Genomic DNA, 16281 nt, shown 5'->3' on the forward strand with positions numbered 1-16281 from the left:
AAGCATTGGAAAGGGTTCAGAGAAGATTTATAAGGATGTTGCCTAGTACGGAGGGAAGGTCTTATGAGGAAAGGCTGAGGGACATGAGGCTTTATTCGTTCGAGAAAAGAAGGTTGAGAGGTGACTTAATAGAGACATAAAATTATCAGAGGATTAGATAGGGTGGACAGTGAGAGCTTTTTTCCTCAGATGGTAATGGCTAGTACGTGGGGACATTGCTTTAAATTGAGGGGTGATCGATATAGGACAGATGTCAGAGGTAGTTTCTTTACTCAGAGAGTAGTTGGGGCTTGGAACACACTGCCTGCAACAGTCGTGGACTCACCAAATTTAAGGGCATTTAAATGATCATTGGATAAACATAAGGATGAAAATGGAATAGTGTATAATACATGGACTTCAGATTGGTTCCACAGGTCGGCGCAACATCGAGGGCCGAAGGGCCTGTACTACGCTGTAATGTTCTATGCATAAATTTATTGCAAGATCTAATCTCCCCAATCTTGTTTTAAGCTACTGTCTACAGTTTGAAGGATAAAATCTTAAAAACTCATCAAATAAACAGTCTGCTCACTTAAGTAAAGCCTTGAACACTCAATAATTTCTGGAGGTGAAAAAAAAGTTTATAAGGCAGCAACTACTTGCCTTTGCATGGAATTCCTATGTTAATACTTGTGTCCTCATCATACTCAACGCTCGTTCCCAAACTCTTGTTTCACAGTATTACCACTAAGCCCCCTCATCCACTCTGTTTACCTTTGCCCAAATTACTTGACTTCACTCTTTGAAGAATTTCTCCATCACTGTGCTCTGTCTTAGATTACAACCCTAACTTTAACTCTGGTTAAACCCTTCATCAGGAAACTGATCCCAACCTAGTTTTTGTGGGTCTAGAAAGTTAAGGTCAATTTATAGAAGTGTTCCACATTAGGAGGTGTAGGGAAAAATCTATTGCATAGAATCATAGAATCCCTACATTGTGAAAATAGGTCATTCAGCACAACAAATCCACACTGACCCTCCGAAGAGTAACCCATCCAGAGCCATTCCCTTATCCTATTACTCTACACTTATTTCTGACTAACGCACCACACCTACACATCCCTGAACACTATGAGCAATTTAGCATGGCCAATTGACTTAATCTGCACATCTTTAGATTGTGGGAGGAAACCTGAGCACCCGGAGGAAACCCACACAGACCTGGGGTGAATGTGCAAACTCCACACAGACAGTCGTCCGAGGCTGGAATCGAACACGGGTCCCTGGTGCTGTGAGGCAGCAGTGCTAACCACTGACCCACCATGACACTACTTTAGAATGATGACGAGAGATCATAAATTGAACTGTTATAAAACCAGTTTTAAAAAAATGAGAAATGAGAATTTTTTTCATGCAGAAGGTGAATAGGATCTGGCATGGATGACAGGGCGCTGAAATCAATGGATGTTTTCTTTTGTTTGTGCAGGCAGTTTATTTAAATATGTAGGCCTTGTGAAATCCTCTTACATGTCAATGCATGCACAGTGAAGAGGCTGACTTTCTGGTTACACAGTGGAGTGAGTGCAATCAAATTCCATGAGTAATTTCAAAAGAGGATCAACACGTACTCAAAAAGGACTAACTTACAGAATTTGCAAGAAAGTTCAAACTAAATTCGACAGCTCTTTCGAAGAGTTGGAACCGCATAATAGCTTGAATAGTCATCGATGCTGTAAAATCACATGATAAGATCATAAAATATACCAAAGTGCATCACAGGATCACTTTCAGACAAAGTTTGACACTGCTTCACATAAGGAGATATTAGGATAGGTGTTCCATCACTCAGTTAAAATGATAAGTTTTAAGGAGTATGTTAAAGGAGGTGAGAGAAGCAGAGAGATGTAGGGATGGAATTCCAGAGCTTCTGACCGGCAGCTGAAGGCATGACTGCCAGCATTGGAAGAAAGGAAATGGGAGCTACAAGTGGATTGGAGAAGTGAGATGAGGAAGTTAGGAAAAGGTTCTAGAAGAAGGAAGAGGTGAGACCATGGAGAGAATTGGAAAAAAACAAGAATTTCCAAAGCAAGGTGTTGCTGGACCAGATGCCCATGTAGGCAGGAGTGAGGGGTGAATGACTCTGTGAGAGGTAGAATTATTTTTTATTTCAAAAATATACTTTATTCATAAAATATTTTGATGATCTGTACAATTGGTCATGCCATACATACGTAAACATTCCATTTCTTTCCATACAGAGATCGAGTAATCATTCGTATTTACAGGTCTGTACGTTTACTTTCCATATATTTAGCTGAGGCATCAGCGGAGCCCACTTACTGCGTGGGCCTCCTGTTCTGAGGCAGGCAGATGTTACACAGTTCCTGGATCAGTGGTGCTGGAAGAGCACAGCAATTCAGGCAGCATCCGAAGACAGGCAAAATCGACGTTTCGGGCAAAAGCCCTTCATCAGGAATACACAGTGGTGTTTCCCCACCGCGCATTGGCGGCAGTTGCCCCAAGCTTCAGCGCGTCCCTCAACACGTAGTCCTGGACCTTGAAATGTGCCAGTCTGCAACACTCACTCGGGGTCAGCTCCTTCAGCTGGAAGATCAATAGGTTTCGGACATACCAAAGAGTGTCTTTCACCGAGTTGATGATCCTCCAGGCACAGTTGATGTTCGTCGCGGTGTGCGTCCCGGGGAACAGACCGTAGAGTCATGGAGCTGCTCGGGACAAACCTCGACAAACACCACTGCATTCCTCTCCAGACTTCTTTTGCATAGGCACATTCCAGAAGGAGGTGTGTGACAGTCTCGTCCCCTCCACAGCTGCTTCGAGGGCAGTGTGCGGTGCGGCAGAGAGTCTGGGCGTGCATAAACGATCTCACAGGCAGAGCCCTTCTCACCACCAGCCAAACCATGTTTTGGTGCTTGTTGGAAAGTTCTGACGATGAGGCATTCTGCCAAATGACTTTGACAGTCTGCCCAGGGAACCGCTCGACAGGATCCGCCCTCTCCTTTTCCCGAAGGGTCTCCAGGACACTACGTGCTGACCACTTCCTGATGGGACTTGTGGTCAAAGGTGTTTTTCTTCATAAATTTCTCCACGAAGGACAGTGTTACGGAACAGTCCAACTACTTGGAGCGTTCCGCGGCAGCGAGGCCAGGCCCATCCTTTGCAACACCAGGGACAGGTAGAACCTCAGTACGTAGTGACACTTTGTGTTTGCGTACCAGGGATCCACACACAGCGTGATGCAGCCACACACAAAGGTGGCCATCAGGGTGAGGGTGGCCTTGGGTGTGTTTTTTCCCCCATTGCCCAGAGCATTGTACATCAAGTCCCTTCGGACCCTGGCCATCTTTGATCTACATATAAAATGGAAGATGGCCCAGGTGACTGCGATGGCACAGGTTCTGGGAATATGCCATATATAACACCGCTGACAGTGCCTCACACCTGATGACCAGGTTTTTACCCACAATGGAGAGCGACCGTAGCTTCCATCTGCCCAGTTTCTGCCTCACTTTCTTGATACGCTCCCCCAAGACTTGGCGCACGCCCCAGCCCCTCCAAACCAAATACTCAGTACCTTCAGGTGGTCAGTCCTGATGGTGAAGGGGATGGAGGATTGGTTAGCCCAGTTCCCAAAGAGCTGTGTGAGGTAGGATACAGGTACTCAAATCTCTGAAATGGAATTAAGAACCAAGGCCTTCCAGCTGGTGGTGAGAGCACTGTCCACTGAGCCACAACTAAGTTCAGGTTACAGAGTGTGCAAGACAGAAGGCTGGCCTGGAAAACATTAAATAGTACAGGCTAGTGGTAACAATACATAGCTTCCAAAATGAGCGAGTCCCACAAGAAGAGTTGCCTTTCCTCTCTCCTGTGGACTCGTGTATATTCCACAGTATGCAAATGATATGATCCAAGTGGCTGCAATGGAATATTAGTGAATGGAACCAATTGATGAAACATATTTCATGTTGAGTTGCCCATGCGTGGGAGGATTATATCAATGGTGTCATTCTCTTGAATAGACCTTAGCAGTGAAGTGATGATAGGTGGTTTAAATTATATGTGCTCCTGTTCTTTTGTTTGCTTCGTAGACAACTATTTGTAGACTGAATAAAATTAATGTGAATAAAACTGTAACCTGGATAAATCTGTATCCCTGTAGGGCAGAAACTACAAAAACAAGCAAATGTTATGTGTCAGCGGCTTGGACACCTGGTTATTCCCATTGCCATGAGGTTATTCTCTGATGAAATGATTTCACAGTATGAGCTCGACATTGTGCAAGGGCAAACAACGCCTTACTGTCAAGCCCAGCGATTGATTAATATCTGCCTGCAGAAAGGCGAGCGTTCCTGTTGGAAACTCTATGAAGCTCTACATGAGGAAGACGCAATGCTGGCAGAAGATATTGATGGTCAGATTACACCTCATTATTTGACTTAATGCAGAGTCACATACAGAAGATATCTCACTAGATAAGACACTGCATGAAACAGTCAGCACAGTTCCAGTTGTTAAAGATTTTGAATATGTATCATAGAGTATTTTAAAGTTTTTGCAAATGATCTAAACTAAAATAAAAATTCTGCGGTAATTAAAGGGTTAGCTGCCAGTTCTTTCGTTTTTGAACACTGACAGCGAGTTCATGAACCAAGGAAATGGCTGTCAGCCATATCACTGTCACTGTCAATATTCATCATGGCTTAGAACAGTGATGTTACTGATCAATCAGCCTTTTCCTGAGTTGGGTTATGTCACTGAATAGAATTCTGTTTCAATCTACATTGGCATTGAATCACAGGTTACAGCAATGGAAGCTGTTCAGCCGTCCATTCCACGTCATCCCTCTGCAGTAGCAACTAAGCTTATTCCACTCCCTCAGCCTTTTCCCTTCAGTCCTGAAAATGTTTCCCTTTGAATGCTTAATTAATTTGCTATCAAATGCACTGCCTCCACCACTTTTTCAAGAAGTGCATTCCACACTCGAACCACTCATTACATATGTCCTCATGTCTTGTTTAGGTCTTTTGCCAAACACCTTAAATCTGTGTCCTCTGGTTCTGGACCCTTCTGATGATGGGGTGGTTTCCCTCTATCTGCTCTTTCTGGAGCCCTCGTGATTTTGAACACCTCGATATCTTCTCAATCTTCTCTTCCCCAAGGAGAACAATCTCAGAATCTCTAATCTATCCACATGACTGAAGTCTCTCATCCCTGGAACTATTCTCCTTTGACTTCAAACCCTTCCTAAAACTACAGTTCTAGAATTGAATGTAATTCTGCAGTTGAAGTTGAACCACTGCTTTATAAAGGTTTGTCATAACTTGTTTACTTTTGTACTTTCTGTCTCTATTGGTAAAGCCCAATATTTCTTAATAGCTTTTTATCTGCTTTAATAGTCTGTCCTGACATCTGTATCAATTTGTACATGTATACTACCAAGTGTCTGTGCTCCTTCACCCCCTTTAGATTTGTACCCTTTGGTTTCTATTGCCTTTGTTTGTTCTTCCTATCAAAACGTATCACTTTGCACTGTTTGGTATTAAATTTCGTCAGATGTGTGTTTGTCCAATATACCAACCTATGTCCCCTTGCACTCTTATCACCATTCAGTAGGAATGCATTGCCTGGTTCCACTCTGATCAAAGAATAATCATCAATGGCTTTTTTTAGCATTCCTAAACCATTCTGTCTGGTATCACGAAAGGATCTGTTCTTGATGCGCGCTACTTCTCCTGTACGGACTAGCCTTGAGCTGCATAATTTCAAAACACAATATCAGTTTCTACTCGAAAGCTGATGACACCCAACTCTTCCTCAGTGCTAATCCTCCACCATTTCTAAACTGTCAGACGACTAGTCCAACTTTTGTTGTGATTTACTTCCCTCAAACTAAAGGTTGGAACTTAATTCCTTTCCCTGGCAACCATTTGAGGCTGAACCAGACTCTGCAATGTTGATGTTATATTTGATTCTCATGTGAACATCCAACCATATATTTCATAGAATCCCTACAGTGTGGAAGCCAGCCATTCGGCCATCAAGTCCACACCGACACATTAAAGAGCATCCCACCCTATCCCTGTAACTCTGCATGTCCCATGGCTAATCCACCTAACCTGCACACCTGGACATTATGGGGAAATTTAGCATTGCCACTGCACCTAACCTGCACACCTTTGGATTGTGTGAGGAAACAGTAACATCCGGAGGAACTCCACACAGACGCAGAGAGAATGTGCAAACTCTACACAGACAGTGGCCCGAGGGTGGAATCGAACCAGGCACTGAAAGACAACAGTGCCAACTGAGCCACTGTGCCACCCATCTCCATTTCCTTCTTAATAAGATTTGCCCTGGTCTCACCTCATCTGCTGGTGAAGCCCCCAGCCTTATCTTTGTTGCCTCAAGGCTTAACTATTCCAGTGCACACCTCTCACATTCTATCCTCTGCAAACTTGAAGTAATCCAAAATCCTGCTATTCACATCCTTCCTCACAGCATTTACCCATGCTCACTGCTCTTTGTTGTCACAATTTTAAAATTCTTACTTTCTTTTCAAATCCCTGCATGGGCTTACCCCTCCCTATTTTTGCAACATCATCCAGCCTTACAAGTCCCAAGATATCTGCCCTTCTCTAATTCTGGTCTCTTGAGTATTCCCATTTTTAGTTTCCACCACTGCCGACCATGCCTTCAGCTGTCACAACCTTAAGTTCTGGAATTCCCTTAAAACGTCTCTCAGCCTCACTGTTTCTCTTTACTTCTTTAAGATTCTCTTTAAAACATACTAAGGTTCCATGGGTCTGAGGGTCACATTCCTTTTAGTGCTCTGCCCTAATATGTGAAACATTCTTTACAGCCCTCGTGTAACCTTGGGATCATTTATTGCATTAAAAGAGTTCTATAAATGCAAATTGTCACTGAACATTTGGTCTGTCCCTGAGGTGGTTGCTGTCTCTGAGTATTTAGCCTGTCCCAAAAGTGGCTCATGTGGTGGAACATTCATTATATTCCCTGAGGTGGTTATTGTCTTTGATCATTCACCTTATCCATGAAGTGATTGTTGTCTCTGAACGATCTCGTGGTCCCTGTTGTGGGTGATGTTATTGAACAGTAAGCCTATCCCAGAGGCAGGTGATGTCATTAGGCACACCATCATGTTGACGCAGTATGGCTTTGGACCTAATCATGAAAGTTAATGATTTTTTTTTCTCTCTCTATCTTTACCACAGCTCCTTATAAGAGGGAACCAGCATTTCCTAACCAGCTACATCAAGGTAGGGGAATTAGTTCTACACAAAACACCTGACAACAGCAGAATATTTACAGAACATTGGCCCAAGGTGAAGTGTTGGCAGTAAATTGCAGGTTATGGTGATGCTTAGTGCACCATTATTTGTGCCTTATCTTGTATTTTAAGCCAGTAATGCTACCTGCACATTGAAATACCAATATGCGATGTTCTCAGTCTGCTTACTCATTACGGGTAAGGTTCTTCAATTCACGTGCCGTTCCTTCACTTAGATCTTATTTACATAATAGATAATCAAATACAACTAGGAGACAGTGAGGTCTGCAGATGCTGGAGATCAGAGTTGACAGTGTGTTGCTGGAAAAGCATATCAGGTCAAACAGCACCCGAGGAGCAGGAAAATCGACGTTTCGGGCCACAGCCCTTCATCCTGAATGTCAATTTTCCTGCTCCTCGGATGCTGCCTGAGCTGCTGTGCTTTTCCAGCAACACACATTCAACTATCAAATACAACTGTCTAGTGTCTAAGACCTCACTTGTCACATGCTCATTCTAGGCAGGGAAATTTGTCTTTGTACAATATTAGTGTCATGTAATCAGTTACAGCATACAATTGCAAATTTAAGAGGCATTTGGATGGGTATATGAATAGAAAGGGTTTGGAGGGATATGGGCCGGGTGCTGGCAGGTGGGACTAGATTGGGTTGGGATATCTGGTCGGCATGGACGGGTTAGACCGAAGGGTCTGTTTCCATGCTGTACGTCTCTATGATTCTATGACAGTCCTTGTGAATGAAGCCTTCCTTGAAGGAGTGTAGGGGTGTTTGGTAAAGACATATAGTCCTCTGATGTGTGTTTGAATCATTAACAGTTCTCACTCTTTCCATTGCAGATATGGAGCAACCCCCTTTGTTATCATCTCTTGTTCCTGCTCCACAAGAGGAAACAGAGCCAATATCGTCCTGTGAGTACAGGTTTTCTGGAATGATTTTGTGGGTCAGAGAACTGTGCTGTGCACTTTCCCCCAAACTTTCTGATGCATCATGTATGGAAGAATTAGGAGAGGTAACTTAGGGGTCTCTGAAGTAGGGGGCTGTGAAGAAACTTTGAATGAGTTGGAGAAAGGATGGCTAGAACATGTATGGGACAGAGATGGATACACTGCCATCAATGGTAGAACAGGGTTAAAGGGGTGGCATTTGGAGGGGTGTGGTTGTCTGTGAATGATGTGCCAGAGTCAGATTTACAGAAGCCAGCTAGGTCTGTCAATCTGGGAGATGTGGAGAGCTATAAATGAAAATAGGGAGTTTAGATATAGTTTGGTGGTGGTTGGGAAACCAGTGGAGGTTAGCAGGAAGTACTTTTATTTCTATAGCGCGTTTCAAATCACAGAGTCGCCCAGACTGCTTTACAGTCAGTTACGTACTTTCTGAAATGTATTCATTGATGCAGTGTGAGAAACATAGTCACCAACTTGAGTTCGGCAAACTTCCAGAAATAAAAATGTGTCTATGACTGGCTAACCTATCTTCCAGAGGTAACATTGGCTACGATACCATGGAGAATTCCCTAGGTCTTCTTCAAAACAGTACCTGAGGGAGCAAACAGGGCCTCGGTTTAAAATGGCACTTCCACCAGTGTGTGCAACCTCAGTATTACACCGGCATGTCAGACTTGATTATGGGCTCAACTCTTTGTGTGTAATTTGAACCTGTGACATTCTGACTCTGCCGTAGCTGACACGGGTTGATGGGAAAATGAAATATGACATGGGCATTGGAGTTGTGTGGAAGATGAATTTTGCAGTAGGATTGATCCTGGTAAATATGCTGTTGGAAAATGGAAGCAGAAGCAAAGGCATAGAGGGGGATTGCAGCAGCAGACTGGGAGAGGGGCAGGAGCTGGAAATATTGCAAGTTGGAGATGGGATTTAGGGTTTGAAATATCGCATGTGAATTCCCAACATATTCCAGATTGCTGTATAAAAAAAACAAATTTTATAAGATTCAACAGCAACAGCCATTTCTGTCATGCCTTTTCAGCTAGCACAGAAACATTTTGCAGTTCGATATCAGGCCCAAATGGCAGTGGATCAACTGGAAGTGATGACTTAGCTGTAGTTTTCAGACAGGGTTGGAACTGAGATGCAACACAGGAGAAGGCTTTAGCAAGGGAATTCCAGAGAGACCAATGAAGGCTCAACTGGTGATGGAGAAAGAGCAAATATTCAACACTGAAAGAACTACAATAGTAGGCAGGTCCTATCTGCTTGTGCAAAACAATGTGTAATGTGTAAAATCCCTGGGCTCCATTCAAGGAAGAAAATTCCTAGGGAACATTTGTTGCCCTATCAACACTGCCCAACATAGGTTGACTCCTCATTGATTTGTTCACTGTTTGCGTGTAAATTGTTTGCCCTGTTTTCTCCAAAATACTATCACCTGCACTTAACCTGTTGTGAACAGATCTTTGGAAGTCCTGAGAATATCAGTCATAGAGATATACAGCACAGACACAGACTCTTCAGTCCAACTCGTCAATGCTGACCAGATATCCTAACCTAATCTAGTCCCATTTGCCAGCACTTGGCCCAAATCCCTCTAAACCCTTCCTATTCATATACCCATCCAAATGCCTTTTAAATGTTATGACAGACTCCATCACCTCCTCTGGCAGCTCATTCCATACATGCACCACATTCTGCGTGAAAAATTTGTCCCTTAGGTGCCTTTTATATCCTTCCCCTCTCACCCTAAACCTATGCCCTCTAGTTCTGGACTTCCCAACCCCAGGGAAAAGACCTTGTCTATTTACCCTATCAATGCCCCAGGGAAAACAGCCCCAGCCTATTCATCCTCTCCCCATAGCTCAAATCCTCCAACATCCTTGTAACCTTTTCTGAACCCTTTCAAGTTTCACAACATCCGTCTGATAGGAAGGAGTCTGAATACGCATGCTTTATATTCAATGCTCCATTCGAGCAGCAAGAAAAGTTTGGATAATCAGCTGTTGTTAAGTTTATCTTTTGGGTGCATTCCTGAGCCTTCCCTCCCAGGTGTCCAGCTCAATGTGATTTTCCTATATGAGTTATCAAATCTGTCCTCTGCAGTGCTCCCCCGACTCACATTCAGGAACTGTGATTGGTAAAGTCTCATTTTCCTTCACACAACATGTAAATTTGTATCAAATCTCCTGAGCGATATAAGCAATGATAACAGAAATCGCCAACCTGCGGCTCTTTAGAATTTATTTTACATTTATTGCCTTACAGTGTTGCAAGATTTGAAGCTGATGTGCGGATATGATGAAGAAATTCAGCTGAATCAAGTAGAAAAAGGTCTGGAATGTGGTAGAGTGTATACGTTCTCATAAATTGCTATCGATGGAGCAGGCAAAGGGAGTTTAGATGTGGAACTAGGCAGCTGCTCCAATCCTCTTGTTGTTATTGGGGACTCTACCAGTGTCATTTGTGATCTGGAGGAGTCTAGGCATCAATAGTTCCAGTCGGGAGCATGACGTGCAGACTACTAACAGGAGTATGGCTGAAAGGCTTGAGGACAAGCAGTTCTCCTTCCCACCATACTTCAGGGGCTCCCAGCTCAAAAGGCTCCACTAATGTCAGGCAGTATAATCTAAGCCACCTAGAGCCCTTACTCACAGAGGGTGATGGCCTGCTATAGCTAGATGTCCCTCTTACAGTCACTATCGTCCTGGCCGGTGCACTTCACAGACACAGAAGTGGTTGCTGGGAATATGCTTGTATTGCTGGGGGAGAGACAAATTACAAAACTCAGTTATTTGCCATGGGATTTAGAAGGTGCTACTTTGCTTCAGTAATTCTCGCACAGTTTGGGATGTGGTGTCTGGGGAACAACATGGGCTCATCCTGTTTAATTGAATGAAGGGTAAGTGCTGATATGAAATAACTGAGACGGGTGTAGTGATTCTCAAAGTGTGGCCCGTGGAGGCATTTCGCATGGTCCACAAGATGGGCCAAGGTGCTGAAGCTTATATTCAATTAAAAAGGTTTGATGGACTTTTGGTCCCAAATACATCCCAGGTATCTTGGGCTCACTGTCACAGTTTCAAGCATCTACTTCCATTCTCAACAGCAGACAATTTAAATGGAGAGAAATTGTAGAATTCTGCGGTAATGGGGATTTGGGCATCCTGGAACATGAATCAATAAAACATTGGTTTGCCGGTATAGGGATGCAAATGGAACAACGGCCTTTATTGCAAAGGGAATTGAATAAATTAGAAGGGAAGTTTTGTTGCAGTAAAACAAGCTATTGGTGAGATCATACATAGAGAACGGTGCATCATTTTGGTCTCCTTACTTTAGAAAGGATACAATTTCATTGGAAGATAGAGTTATAGAGTCAAACGGCATGGAAACTGACCCTTTGGTCCAACTCATCCATGCAACTAAATATGCTAAACTGAACTAGACCAATTTGCCTGCATTTGGCCCATATCCCTCTTATTCATGTACCTGTCCAAATGTTGTAATACGTATCTGCCTCTACCACTTCCTCTAGCAGCTCATTCCATGCATGCGTCACCCTCTATGTGAAAACATTGCCCCTCAAGTCCCTTTTAAATCTTTCCCCTCTCACCTTAAACCTGTGACATCTAGTTTTGGACTCATCTACTCTTGAAAAAAAGAACCTTGGTTAATCAACCTATCTGTGCCCCTCACGAATGTCTTGTACAGTCGCAACGCAAAGTCTCAACTCCAATACTCAATGCTCTGAACAATTAAGTCCAGCGTGCCAAATACCTTCTTCATCATACAGTCTACTTGCGATGCCACTTCCACAGAACTATAAAGCTGCACCCTAAGTCCCTCTGTTCGACAACACTCCCCAGGGCCCTATCATTAACTGTCTTAAGTCCTACCCTGATTTGCCTTACCAAAATGCAACACCTCACATTTGTTTATATTAAACCCCATCTACCACTTCTCGGCCCATTGGCCCATCTGATCAAGATCTTGTATTCTTAGGTAACTTTCTCCACAGATTGCTATACTACTAACTTTGGTGAGACAATTCACTTGACTGATTCCTGGAATGAAGGTGATATGTTATGAGGACAGGTTGAACAGATTGACTCGATATTAACCAGAATTTAGAAGAATGTGAAATGATTGTATTGAAAAACATAACAGCCTGAGAGTGCTTGACTGTGGTATACAGAGAGGGTATTTCTCCTTGTGAGGTAAACTAGAACGAGGGGAGTGAGTTTAAAGAGTCTTGTATTTAAAATGGAAATAAAATGTTCTGAAGATCATTAGACTGTGAAATTCTCCTCCACAGAGAGGCAAGGGTATTACATTTTTTTTCTACTAAGTCAGATACGTTCTTGGTTAACAAAGTGGGGGGTAAACAGGAAAGTAGAATTGAGTCCACAATCAAATCAGCCATAACCTTATCAAATGTAACAGCACACTCAAGTGCCCTATTTCTGCTCCTAATTCATTTGTTCATATGCAACCAAGAACAGAACAGAAACCAGCTGAATCTGCAGTAGAACTGAAATTTTCCAGTCTGGCCTCATCAAAAGCAGAACCCCATCTTCCCATTAATTCTGCTTAGATTTTATTTGGTAACAAGTGAAATGGGAATGGTAAGGAACATTGGAGCAAGGGTAAGCCATCCAGCCCTTCAAGTCTGCTCCATCATTCTAGCTCATGGATGATTATTATCATTAAGCTGGAGAGGGTTCAGAAGAGATTTACCAGGATGTTGCAGGAAATGGATGATTTGAGTTCTCAGGAAAGGCTGGATAAGCTGGGACTGTTTTCATTGGAGCATAGGAGGTTGAGGAATGACCTTACAAAGGTTTATAAGGCAATGAGGGGTATGGATAAGGTAAATGGCAGGTGTCTTTTTCCGAGGGTAGGGAAATTACATGATTAGGAGGCATATTTTTATGATGAGAGGAGATAGATTTTAAAAACGACATGGGGCAATTTTTTTTACATAGAGTGGTTCATAGAATAAACAACATTACAGCACAGAAGCAGGCCCTTCAGTCCTCCAAGCCCACATCAATCCAGATCCTCTATCTAAACTTGCTGTCTATTTTCTAAGGATCTGTATCCCTTTGTTCCCTGCCCATTCATGCATCTGTCTAGATACATCTTAAATGATGCTATCATTCCCGTCCCTACCATCTCTGCTGGCAACACATTCCAGGCACCCACCGCCCTCTCCATGAAGAACTCTCCACGCATATCTCCTCTAAACTATTCCCCTCTCAGTTTGAACTCATAACCCCTAGTAATTGAGTCCTCCACACTGGGGGAGAAAAAGCTTCTTGCTATCCACCCTGTCTACACCTCTCATGATTTTGTAGGCCTCAATCAGATCCCCCCCAATCTACTCAACCTTTCCTCATAGCTAGCACCCTCCATTCCAGGCAACATCCTGGTGAACCTCCTCTGCACCCTCTCCAAAGCATCCACATCCTTTTGGTAATGTGGCGACCAGAGTTGTACGCAGTATTCCAAATCTGGCCAAACCAAAATCTTATACAACTATAACATGACCTGCCAACTCTTGTACACAATACCCCATCTGATGAAGGAAAGCATGCTATATGCCTTCTTGACCACTCGACTGACCTGCGTTGCCACCTTCAGGGAACAATGGACCTGAATACCCAGATCACTCTGTACATCCCCAGGACTTTTCCATTTACTGTATCGTTTGCTCTGGAATTGGATCTTCCAAAATATATCACCTCGTATTTGTCCAGATTGAACTCCATCTGCCATTTCTCTGCCCAACTCCCCAATCTATCGATATTCTGCTGTATTCTCTGACAGACCCCTTCACTATCTGCTACTCCACCAATCTGAGTGTCATCTGCAAACTTTCTAATGAGCCATGCTCAATCATTCAGTAAGTTCATGTGTGGAATGAACTTCTAGAAGAAGTGGTTAATACAATACAGTTATAACATTTAAAAGACAGTTAGATAAGTACATGAATAAGAAATGTTTGGAGCAATATGAGCCAAGTGCATGCAGGTGGGACTAGTTTAGTTTGGGATTATGGTCATTCTGGACTACTTGGACCAAAGGGTTTTTTCCATGCTAAGTGACACTCTAACTGTCTAATCAACTCCAAATTCCCACACTATCCCATATCCCTTGATGTCATTAGTAATTAGAAATCTGTTGATCTCAGTCTTGAACTTACTGAATGATTGAGCTTTCCCAGCCCTCTGGCATAGAGAATTTCAAAGATTCACCACCCTCCGAGTAAAGAATCTCCCACTCTGCCAAGAACATGCATGTCCTGGGCCTCCTCCACCACCAAATTCTAGCCACCCAACACCTGGAGGAAGAACGCCTCACCTTCCACCTTGGGACCCTCCAACCACACGGGACCAATGCCAATTTCACCCGTTTCCTCATTTCGCCGGCCCCAGCTTATCCCAGATCCAACCCTCCAACTCAACACTGCCCTCCTCAACTGTCCTATCTGTCCATCTTCCGACCCACCCATCCCACCAATCGGACCTATCACCATCACCCATACCTTCATCTACCTATCACATTCCGAGCTACCTTCTCCCCCAGCCCCACTTCCTCCCATTTATCTCTCAGCTCCCTTGGGCACCACCCCTAAATTTCTGATGAAGAGCTTATGCTCAAAATGTCGACCCCTGATCCTTAGATGCTGCCTGACCAGCTGTGCTTTCCCAGCACCACACTTTTTGAGCCTGTCCAATATTACCCACATTCCAAATGTAGATGGAACACAAATGATTGGGTCAAATCACAATTACAGACAGACAGTTACAAGGTGATCAAAATTGGAAAATAAATATTCCAGGATGTACAACATTTTGAAAAGATAGACAGAATGGAAAAGGAGGAGAAATAGCCCTGATAGTAAAAGATGACGTAAGGACAGTGGTGAGAAAGGATCTCAATTCAGTTAATTGGGAAATATAATTAGTGTGGACATTAGTAATACCAAAGGCTACAAAACACAGGTGGGAGTAGTCTGTAGGCTCCTAATGATAAGCATATTGGACAGAACATAAAACAAGAAGTTATTGGAATTTATAACAAAAACAGTGTAATAAGTGTGAGGTACTTTAATCTTAATATAAACTAGCTCAGTCAAATTGGCAAAGGTGGTTGATAAGATGTGTTTGTGGAATGATTTCATGCCAGTTTTCTAGAGAAATAGAACTAAGGAGAGGTAAGTTATTTTATATCTTGTATTGTGTAATAAGACAGGGTTAATAAATAATCCCAGTAAAAAGGTCCACTGGTAAATTGTGATCCTATTGGGAAAAAGTGGCAATTGGATTTCAATATAGGCCATTTTTCCTATTCACTCAATTTATTTATAAATCTTTGTAACATTGTAAGCAGTTCCCATTCTTAATGTAGATAGAAACACTTTGTTGGCAAGGTTCTTGGACTGTAGGATTTTATGTAGAACAAAACTGCACAGACACAGGATTAGGCTCAACCACAAACCTGTACTTTATTAAAAAAACATCCAAACATCCAGACCACCTTTAAGATTTTTGAATCAAAAAGGACACTGCACAACATTTCAATTGATTCGTCCAGTTTAAGTTCACCCATGATTTAAACTCAGCTTTCTTTCAAACACAAAATCACCATGGCTTATTGGAAAAACCTTTCTAAAAAAAAAATCATAGGCAAAACCCCACATTTCTGCCCCAAACCTAACTCAACTCAGACCCAAACCCCTCTAGATTTGGTTGTTACACTCAAATTACTTCCAGCTCCCAGCCATCAATATCCCTCAGATTTGGTTGATAACTTACAACCTCACGAGTTAAAACTGTAGGTTTGTGAGCCAGGCTGACAGTTCCTGACCTTTTTCCTGATTGCAGTCACCTGACCACCAGAGTGCGATTATTATGATTTGGCTGGAATACTTCCAAACCGCAGCATTGCTGCTGTATCTGATCTTGTAGCTGAGTCCGGCTAACTGACCCTGATCTTTCTCCCATCTGCAATAAAG

The 16281-nt window shown here is 42.9% G+C and overlaps 1 protein-coding gene and 1 long non-coding RNA gene across 2 annotated transcripts in view; one reads left to right on the top strand and one right to left on the bottom strand.

The window, feature by feature from the left end:
- Positions 1–16281, top strand: part of LOC148148646 (uncharacterized) — a 58241-nt gene that overhangs the window by 17906 nt on the left and 24054 nt on the right. Inside the window, exons 5-8 of the mRNA XM_087993075.1 lie at positions 4163–4414; positions 7236–7280; positions 8148–8219; positions 10527–10592. Of these exons, the coding sequence (XP_087849201.1) occupies positions 4163–4414; positions 7236–7280; positions 8148–8219; positions 10527–10592 (435 nt within the window). The remainder of the gene's footprint in view (positions 1–4162; positions 4415–7235; positions 7281–8147; positions 8220–10526; positions 10593–16281) is intronic.
- The window catches only part of LOC148148647 (uncharacterized), a 37942-nt gene that overhangs the window by 13261 nt on the left and 8400 nt on the right, over positions 1–16281 (bottom strand). The window lies entirely within an intron of this gene.

Source organism: Chiloscyllium plagiosum, unplaced genomic scaffold (assembly GCF_037043375.1).
Source record: "Chiloscyllium plagiosum isolate Xiang-an unplaced genomic scaffold, Cpla_swu_hap1 HiC_scaffold_12, whole genome shotgun sequence".
Taxonomy (NCBI): Eukaryota; Metazoa; Chordata; class Chondrichthyes; order Orectolobiformes; family Hemiscylliidae; genus Chiloscyllium; species Chiloscyllium plagiosum.